Source organism: Thamnophis sirtalis, unplaced genomic scaffold, assembly GCF_051295495.1.
Source record: "Thamnophis sirtalis isolate CommonGarterSnake01/CBP01778 unplaced genomic scaffold, rThaSir2_p1.2 scaffold_4, whole genome shotgun sequence".
Taxonomy (NCBI): Eukaryota; Metazoa; Chordata; class Lepidosauria; order Squamata; family Natricidae; genus Thamnophis; species Thamnophis sirtalis.
The window spans coordinates 111037720-111048669 of NW_028261384.1; the positions used below are offsets into that span (position 1 = coordinate 111037720).

Genomic DNA, 10950 nt, shown 5'->3' on the forward strand with positions numbered 1-10950 from the left:
GATCTTTACACTGAAGAAATGAGAAAAGCATAAAAATGTCTCAAGTTAATTCTCTTCTGTATAAAAAGGAGGGAAAAGAAAACACAATCAATCTTTCGTGACCATAAAGGTATAATTCCAGGTAATTGACACCTCCTCAAATTCAGAATAAGATACTCTCTTACATCATGAGTAACAATATGGCATAATTGTAAGGCAGAGTTCTGGCAATGCATATGAACATTTTGTATTGAGGAATTTAATGACATATTTTGATTTTCCAAATTAAAAAGGTCTAAATGTTTACAGTCCATTCTGAGCTAACCTGCTTGTTTTTCCCTCTTACTTGCTGAACAAGGGGGTGGGGAAACTTTACAAAACTCCAAACTTCTTGTTTTCTATATGTCTCATATTTTCAGTTTCCATCCCAGAGCCCTGAATATCTCAAGAGGGAGTGGCCATTGAAAGACTTTGGAAAGACTCATTTGACTATGCTACACAAAAATATGAAAACGATGTTCATGAATTAAAAAACAATATCTATACAACTTAGATACATTTTGAAGGAGTTTATTGATTTAAGCACAGCAGAATAATAACTATAACTGTAAATTTTAATGTGGACAAGAAATATCAAGGCAAGAAAACAAGAAGGAAACATGAAATACAGGAATATAAATATAGAAAATAATGTCATATTACTTTAGCTGAAAGCCCCTCAAACCCCAAAACTGATATTATCTAGAAGATTCCAGTATGCATAGGGCGCCTTCCCAAAATATTATTATATTAAATATGTTGGATAGATGGTGTCATAAGTAACATAAGCCTTTAGTATACCATATTAGCAACTAGGATGAAACAGCTCTAAGAAAATTTTAATAAAATATCCTTCTGAAGTACATCTATTTATACACATTTCTTGAGCTATCAGAAAATAGAGCATATATTATTTCTTCCAAATGACATTATATTGCATGTTACTGTCAGCTTATATGAAGGTCTATTATAATTATGAAATTGATTTTTCATATTGTTATGCTTATAAAAGTGTTGTAATAGGTGAAAAACAATCAAGTGAGATGATTTCTCTGGCACATATTTCATCATTTGTGATAACAATAAATTGTTGTATCTTCTACTTGGAAATCTTGGGAGTAGATCTTGTCAATTGGTGCAATGTGTGTGTATTTGTGTTGTTTTATGAGATAGATAAATGGGAATGTTTTTCTCAGGCGCCCTAGTATTTATTTTGCAAAATAAAAATACATAATAAGCTCTAAATCTAATAAACAATAGATTCCTAAACATATATTTAATCAAATATATAATTAAACAGAAGGGAAAAAAACAGAGGTGGGTTTCAGACGGCCCAGTCCTGTACGTACGTACCGGTTGAAAGAATTTTGCATCCGTTCCCGTACTGGGGCTTCTGGAGGCCCAGAACTGGAACTGTCCCTCCCCTAGCCTGCTCCCCTGCTCGCTCCCCCTGCCTGCCCAGTCACCAATTGCTCTCTCTCACACACACACCCTGCTTGTCAGCATGATGCTTGACCTGCCCACCCACTTCTTTTGCTGGAGCAGAGGACTTGACTTTTGGAAGTGGGTGGACGGGGCAAGCTACTGCTAGGGATTGCCTTTCCTCCCTTTCTAATGCATGGATTTCTCTGCACCCTATTAAAACCATGTGGCTGCTGAAGAGAGGAAAGTATGCACGGGCTTCTTCCAACAGCCGAGGAAGGACAGGAGCAGAGGATTTGGCTGTTGGAAGAAGCCTGCACAGTATACGCTTCCTTCTCTTTGACAGCTACATAGTTTCCAATGGGATGTGGAGAAATCCATGTGTTAGAGAGGGAGAAAAGGCTGAGCTTCTTCAAGGGATGGCAAAGAGAAGGAACCACACATGGACTTCATCCAACAGCCAAGCAAGGAACAGGAGCAGAGGACTCTCCTTCTGCCGCAGGGAAAAAAAAGAGCAGCTCCACTCTCGTGCTCTTCCCGTTGATGTTGCTCAGCCTTAAACATTAGGATTGTGGAGGAAACATTTTCAGGCTGAGAAGCAGTATCCCTCTCCATTCTTTGGTTGTCCTGAAGTGGGGGCTCTGCCTTTGCAGAAGAAGAGCAACCACATGTGCAGCAGCCCTGGGAGATGTCCACTTGCATGAAGGAAAGCATTTTCAGGCTAAGAAGCAGCAGCAGAGAGAGTGTATGTACAGACCTCCTGAGCTGCGGGAAGCAGCTGACAGTGATGCTCTCAGGGTGAAGACATTGTGAGTGGAGAAGCCTTGGCCTTCTCAGGAGCTGCAAAACACTCACCACCTCTCTGACACCAGCTGAGCCTCCTCTCACCACAGACGTAAGGTTCGTGGAGAAAAGAGCTTTTAGGTGGCAGTTCCTTCCACAGACACTATCTTTGGAATAGAGGAAGGGATCCTCCACCTGAAAATGCTTTCCTCCATGATCCTCACCTTTCAGGTGGCAGATCTCACCAGGAGAAAAGAGAAGGATATCTGTGGTGGGAGGAGGCTTGGTGGGTATCAGAAGCCACTTGGTGGTTCTTAGGGAGCCAAGGCTTCTCCACTCACAATATCTATGCCTTGAAAGCATCTCAGCAGCTGCTTCCCGCAGTTCAGGAGGTCTGTGTGTGCACTCTCTCTTGGCATAAAAACATTTTCCTTCATGCAAGTGGATATCCTGGGGCTGCTGCACCTGTGGCCACCCCGCTTCTGCAAAGGCAAAGCCCCTCACCCCAGCAGGGCAATCCAAAGAATGGAGAGGGGTGCTGCAGAAAAGGCTGTCTTCCATCCAGGCCTGCGTGTCTCCCATGCCGGCCCTGCAGGGCACTGGGGAAAGGAGACTGGTCTATGGTGCTGATTCTCATCACCAAGAAGCAGAGTGAGAGGTGCAGAAGCTGCCGGCAGGTGGGTGGATGGCAGCCTCTCATGAAACGAGCAGGCAGGCAGTACCTTCCTTTCAGCCTGGGTCAAGCCCAGCCACACAACCACAGAGCTTGTGGCACTTTCCCTTCGGCTTGGGTGGCAGCACTTTATCTTGACATTACATTTGTATTCACACGGCCAGATGGAGCAGGATATGGCATGGGCAGGGAGGCAACAGACATCCTGGGACTGCCTTGCCCACCTTGCCTGTTGACTCTATGCACTGTACTTGGAAAGGACCGCTGCCATCGCTCTCGAAGCCCCTCCTCCCTGGTTGGCTACAGAGATCTGCCTGCCCTCCCAGAGCTCTGCCACAGAACCACCATTCACTTTCTTTCTTCTCCCATCAATAAATGAAAGTGACCAGCACCACACCAGAATTGCGGCGAACTGATCCTCCAAAGGATGAAGCAGTGGCACCCAACTCTGCAGTGGCATGGCCAGGCTTGGTCTTGGCCCACTCCCAGTGTGAGGCCCTGCAGCCCACCTGCCCACTGGCAACTTCCATGCCTCTCACTCAGCTTCTTTGCCAGAGGCAAGCAGTGCCACAGCCTTTCCTCTTAACACTCCTCTTAACCTTGCACAGTAAAGATTGCTAATTGCTCGCACTCATTAAGGGGTTTTTTTTTTGGCTGTGCAAGATGTTTCTCTGCAAAGAACGGCTGAGAGAGAGAAGCAGTGGAGTTATCATATTCAAGTAAGATGTTTGGAAAAATTGGGGAGTGGTTGGAGGGCAGGTGCTATCCCCTTTTCCTCTCACCCCCACCCCATTCTGGAGACCACCCATGGCTGGTAGACACATCCGCTCCTCGGCCGCAGCTTGGCTGTGAGCAATTACAAATCTTTACCATGCAAGGTTTTCCCTGTGCTTGGCTGGGCAATGGTGAGGTAGAGCAAGGCTTCGAGCACAGCCACTGCACCAAGAGGAGTACTTGTCTCCGTTGTTTCTGAAGGCAGAGGTCAGGTGCATGGAGGCAGGGAGTAGGGGTTGCTGCTGCTGCGGGTGTGCATAGAAGATGCTGGGTGGTACCCCAGCAGTACCCCCCAGGGTGGGGGTGGTGTGCATGTCTGCCTTGTAGGTTGCCTGGCAAGTTGCCTCCAAAGGATGCTGGGTGGTACCGCCTGAATGGCCATTATCTTCCTCCCTGGGCTCCGTCTCCCAGGCAGAGAAAGCCCATGGCCAAGCCCGTTGGCCACAGCTGCCATTTCAAGAGCAGGCTGCTTGGTTAACATCTGGGAGTCAGCAAAAACTCCTGGCCTGGCACCTCCTCCCTCTTTGTCAAAAATTTTATTACTTTTTCAGTCGGCCAATGTTGGTGGGGAGGGAGTGTCATATGACAGTGTGCATGAGTGATGTCAAGTTGGCCATGCCCACTGAGTCACATGCCCCACCTCCACCTAGACACACCCACTGTACCAGTTGTTAAAAATTGAAATCCACACTGGAAAAAACTTTATTTGCAGCATAACACTTGGCATTCATTAGATGGTATTTACACATGTTAAACACACTGGATTTTTTTTTAAAAAAAGGAATTTAGACATTGACAGAATAAATCCTCTTTTTCAACAATCAGAGGGAAAGTCTTATGTCAATTTGAGAAAGCAGTCTCCCATCAAGTACAAACCTCTATTCCCTCCAGGAGAATTTGGCCACAAAATGAGATGCAGTCGATTGCATCTATGAACTCTGACATCTCAGTACTTTATTTATTTTATTTATTTAGTTTGTCACTCATGTACAACATGGAATAAGAATAAGCATGAATAAGAACACAATAAATGTGAAGATTAGGATAGGGACGTTAGCACACTGGTGCATCTATGCATGGCCCTACTTCTTTCAATATTTCAATATTGTGGAACAAGATTTTCAACAATAACAATTTGATGTTTAAAATTGAAAAGACATTAAGAAATATTCTAGAAAGCCATTTTTGTTATTGATGCACAGATAATTAGAAATGACTTAACTGATGCTAATTTTTCTACTATTGATTTAATTTTCATGTAGTAAAACAGCTATCTGAAGCTTAAGTTTGAAGTTTAACCTTCAATCTCTTTTGAAGGTTTATTATCTTTTTTTTCCTCATTAGTCCAGTAGAACAAAAGAAAATTGATTTTGTTTCCTTCCTGCAACATGTTTCATCACTTGGAATTGTCTTTCACTTCTACCTTTTAAGACAGGATGTCAAGCCTCTTTAAGGAAGGCTATCAAATAAAAGTCATCACATGATGTATCATGACTTTGCTAAACAGGAATGGGCATGGCTACCGTGTGATGCATTCAGCCCGTCGAACGCAAGTTTGACACCTCTGTTTTAAGAAATCCTACCATCTATTCTTCCAACCACAGTGAGGGGAACAGCTGAAAACTGGGTTAATGTAGCTGAGATCATTAAATTGAGTGGAAAATTAAAACATTCTGGAGAATAAAAAGGAAGCAGGATGAAAAGAACTTCAAGAAATCCATAGAAACTTAATTGATGTCCAATAGAATAAGGTGCACAACAAAACCATAGAAACCAGAGGCATCTGTGGTGAAAGTGCAAACAAGTTGATAGAGCATTGTAATTATCCAAGGAATCCATCTTTTTAGGGTGCATTTCATTGCCTGCATAGACTGCAAATATAAATCTAAAACAAGGTTCATAGAATGACTGATAAACCCAAATGGAACTATAAAATACATAGAGTACAACAATACAGTAAATTGATATGATAAATAAATCAATATGAAAACTCACAGAAAAGAAAGCAAAGAAAATAAGATTTAGAGAGTTTATATAAATTCTCTTTCTATATAAATCTGACACATATTTTAGAAAATCAATGTACATATAGATAGTTTTCTGGGTTAATAACTGTTGCTCTCTGCAATGAATTGTTCCCTGCAATAAGGTAAGGATAGAATTTCTTCTGTGATAATGGTCACTAGCACTTCCCCAGTAGAATGCATTAAAGTTCATATGACAAAGCACAAAGAAATAGTTTTCAGTCTTTTCATATTTCACTATTTCTTTACTCAAGTAAAAAAAAAAAAGTAAAGCATAAAGTAAATCTTAAAAATTTTAAGGAACATACAAAGTAAGATACAAGAATAAACAAATCCCTAGAGGCAGATTGTAGGATGGCTGACTTTCTGTGTATGCCTTTTTTCTGCAGTTTTCACTGGGACAAATGGAAAAGGAAGAAAAGCTGAACATCCCAGAGGCAGGGAAGGGAATATATTGGGAAGTACAACACATATATATATATATATATATATATATATATATATATATATATATATATATATATATATATATATATATATATATATATATATATATATATATATATATATATATATATATATATATATATATATATATATATATATATATATATATATATATATATATATATATATATATATATATATATATATATATATATATATATATGGGAGGTCAAAAGGGGAATTTGTCAGGAATCCCAATCCAATCCTGTTGGACCTTATCAAGTCTCATCCAGGTGCCAACCATCAGATTGAGAACATTCTTTTGTAGAGGCTTAGTCAATAAAACAACTGAATGAGCTCTTAATGTCTGGTCTGGTTATTGGTCCTGACAGCTAAGCAGGTAGAAAGAAAAACAGCAGTGTCTATAGGTAAGAGTGATCACATAGGCAACATCAGTATAGCACTATTATGATGCTAGAACCACTCCTGTTACATGTACACTAAAATCTCCCATTTATACATAAAAGGGATAATGTTTCACAGCATTGCAATTTTCTTTTTATTGGATGCATAGATTTGGTTTTCTGCAACTCTCTGTAGGATGGATAGAATTCATTATTTCTCAAGGACATTTCAGTAAGGTATCATTCTTAATACAAATCTGTGTATCTTCCTTTGTCTGTGTATTAGAGCAGAGAACATGTCTTATCTCTTTTACATTGTATGAAATTATAAGAGTTTTGAAATCTTATTTTTATCATTATTATTTTTATCTTCATTAGAAACATGTATCATACTAATTTAATTTCTTGAATTTTCATTTCTCTTGACTACTAATAGGTTGTGAGATACAGTATCACTTCATACAACCTTTTCACCCTATCAGGTGTTTGGTTTTGCCAAAACTTTTCTAAGGGAAATAAGAAATAGACTCAGCTAAAGATACTGAAAATCTGTTTGATACAGAAGTTAAAACATTGGGGAACTACAAAGCAGGACTACAATTCTGACATTGGAGTGTAGCCAGCTGGATGTCTTTGAGCCAGTCCCCCAACTCAGTCCTTAAAGGAAGCCATAGCAAATCCCTTCCCAAAAAATGTTGCACAGAAAATAGAATTGTTCAGGCAGTCAATTGCTGCAAAATATCAAACTTAGGGAATAAATGATTAATTAAAGAGGGAAATGAAATCGAGGCCCATGTACTTTTAGAAAAGCCAAAGCTTTGACTAGCCATTTTATGGTCCAGTATTAGAGGGAAGGTATTTTATACAAGAAAGGAAAGAGAATACTAACCCACATCATTTAAGACTGCTCTGGATTTAAGATACCTCCCTCTTTCACATTATACCCTAAGCCTCACTTCACTAAACATCAGGAATTATCAACCTGTGGAATGCCAGTGCTGGCAAACATCCATATTTATCATCTGTAGAGTGCATTGAAAGTAATTTAGAATGCAGGACATTTACTAAGCAACATATCAGATATTCATAGAAATAAAAAACCAGAAAATTGAGAACTGTGAAAAAAATATAAATCATATTAAAATAATTTGTCAGAATCTCCACAGTTTAGAAAGAGCATGTTTGATATTTTTATTTCTCATGCTATAGATGATTGGATTGAGCAAGGGTGGAAGGAAGGAATATAGAGCAGTCAACCAAAAATCTAAGTAAGATTGTGTGTTAGTGGGAGGCCTCCCATAGGCAAAACATCCACTTAATAATAACATAGATACAACTGTAAGGTGGGGAATACATGTGGATAAGGCTTTTTGTCTACCTTGATCAGAAGGGATTCTTAACACTGCCTTGAAGATCATTGCATAAGATACAATAATAAAAGTAAAACAGCCTAGTGAAGCAATGATACTGGCCATAACAATTCCAACCTCAAGTAGATTTAAACCAGAGCAGGATAGTTTTAGCAATTGTGGACTTTCACAGAAGAATTGATTGACTACATTAGAACAAAAAAGGATGGAAAAGGTCCCAATGGTATGCAACATTCCATACAGAAGTCCAACAATCCACACTACAATTATTATTTCAGTGCAGGCTTTCCAATTCATCACTGTCTCATAGTGCAATGGATGGCAAATGGCAACATACCGATCATATGCCATGGCAGTCAGAAGGGAGAAATCAGAAGCTTCAAAGGAAAGAAAGAGAAAGACTTGAGCAACACATCCAAAGTAAGAGATGTGTCTGATATCCATGAGAGAATTGATCATGGATTTGGGGACAATGACTGAAACAATGCCCAGGTCTTGCAAAGCCAAATTCATGAGAAAGAAGTACATGAGGCTGTGCAGTTGCGGGTCAAAAGCTACTGCAGAGATAATGAGAAGATTTGCTGTTACAGTTGCAAGATATAACACAAAGAACAAGAAGAAATGCAAAAGCTGCAGATGCCATTTTTTTGAGAATTCCAGGAGCAAAAAGTAAGATACTGTGGTTTGATTCTCCATATGTCATTTAGGACAAACCTTCAGGGCATAACTGCAAGAAAGCAGAAGAGAGAGATGAAGTTAGATACATTTTAGTTAAGTGACAATTTGATATATTGTGGAAACAGAAAATAAAAAGAATCATAAAGCATGGATGAAATGAACAGAGAATTAGACTATAGACAATACATATACATATACATATACATATACATATATATGAGCCAAGGTGGCGCAGTGGTTAAATGCAGCACTGCAGGCTACTGCTAGATCAGCAGGTCAGCGGTTCAAATCTCACCGGCTCAGGGTTGACTCAGCCTTCCATCCTTCCGAGGTGGGTAAAATGAGGACCCAGATTGTTGGGGGCAATATGCTGACTCTCTGTAAACCGCTTAGAGAGGCCTGAAAGGCCTATGAAGCGGTATATAAGTCTACTGCTATTGCTATATATACATATACATATACATATACATATACATATACATATACATATACATATACATATACATATACATATACATATACATATACATATACATATACATATACATATACATATACATATACATATACATATACATATACATATACATATACATATACATATACATATACATATACATATACATATACATATACATATACATATACATATACATATACATATATATATATTCCTCCTTCCAGTTCCTTCACCTCCTGTCCTGATCAAAAAGGTAACCTAGGATTAGAAAAACCCTATTCAAATCAATTTTCAACAGTGAAAGAGTATAGGAAATATTTGTTATGTCACAATCCCTTAAATGAAAGTTCCGTTTTAAAAAAGCAGTCTCTCTTTCAATACATATCTATATTCCCTCTATGAGACTTTCAATACAAAATGATGCAACCCATTCAAAATATCATAAACAACCTATTATGGCTCTGAAATCCTATATATCAGAATTTAAAAAAATGTGAACCTATGTTTTCAATGTTTAAAAAGAAACAATAAAAAAGACATTTAGAAATATTACCATCCATTTCTTTTTCCATATCCATGGAAATTGTGAAATGACTTTTTGGATGACAATTTTCCTATTAGTAAATGGTTTACCTATTCAATTTCATTTCAAAATCATTTACACATATGAAGATGTGATGTATTTATTTATTTTTTTGCAAATTATAGAGTAAAAGGTAACGTTAATACAAATATGTATATTTCTCCAGATTGGAGTCTGATTCATAATAATGTTAAAAATTATCTTTCCTAAATAGCTTTTATATCACAACACTACCTTATGCAATTATTTGATTCAATTATCTTAATTATGGTTATAAAGTTATAAAGCTAACCTTGTTATTACACACAAAAATATTAAAATACTGTTAATACCAATTTGCTCCTTTTCTGTTAAACTTTCAATTCATGTGATTTTTTTGAGACTATACATTATTTATTCTATGCTTTAAAAGAGTGTTAAATATCTTACCATTAAGTCAATGCTATCCCACTAATTTTCATGTAGTGGAACATCTACAGTATCTACAAAGAATTCTATTCCAAATGTTTATTAAGAACTGTTTTGTTTCCCTCAAGAGACTTCTATGCAAAACTGACGTCTGCATGCTTTTTAACATAGATAGCAAACAAAAATAAAACTGATTTCTCTGAGCTTATTAATGTAATTGTTAATTAAGAACGCCATGGATTCCCTCCAAATGCTCCAGGACTAGTTAATATTGCATAATAATATCTGAGCTTGTTAACAGAATTGGGGCTACAGTCATACAAGCAAAACAAATTGTGAGAGGAAAAACATGAATCAGGTGAGAAAAGTTCCCTGAACTATGTTTTGTCACTTCTGATTCTCTTTCACCTCCAGCTTTCCTCTATTCTGCATTGGTAAACATGTATGTGTGTGTGGGGAGCTTGAACTAGGTAAGCACACATCATTAATGCAAGGGTAAAAAAATTAACTCTTTCTTCAAATCAAAAAGGGCAAAAGCAGAAAAGAGGTATCTGGAAATCCATAGAAATGTAGTGGAATGCCAATGGTTAAACACAAAAACCAGTGACATTTATGTGAGTATCCAAAAAGCAAGATAATTATTGCACTGTTGAATTTCAATCCATATTTCTTTGAAGAGTGCATTTGACTGCCTGATCAGACTGCAAATACATACCTAAAATAGGTCTCAAAGAATGTGATGCAATATAAGCCTACAGATTCTTATAAAATAACTATGATAGATTACATAATCTATAATAAATACACAGAATTTTGTAAAAAGGTCACTGAACAAGATACACAGCAAATAAGATTTAGGAAGCGAGTGTGTATATATATATATGTGTGTGTGTGTAGGTCTCTAGT

At 37.8% G+C, this 10950-nt stretch overlaps 1 protein-coding gene across 1 annotated transcript; it reads right to left on the reverse strand.

The window, feature by feature from the left end:
• Positions 1-7696: 7696 nt before the first annotated feature.
• On the reverse strand, positions 7697-8623 carry LOC148046200 (olfactory receptor 14C36-like). Its single transcript, XM_087711939.1, has one exon. It carries the CDS (start codon positions 8609-8611, stop codon positions 7697-7699), a length of 915 nt encoding a protein of 304 aa, XP_087568065.1. The 5' UTR covers positions 8612-8623.
• Between the last annotated feature and the right edge of the window lie 2327 nt (positions 8624-10950).

What these genes read in the sequence shown, in the direction of transcription:
- LOC148046200 (XM_087711939.1), bottom strand. Translation starts at nt 8,611, where the DNA reads ATGGAGAATCAAACCACAGTATCTTACTTTTTGCTCCTGGAATTCTCA.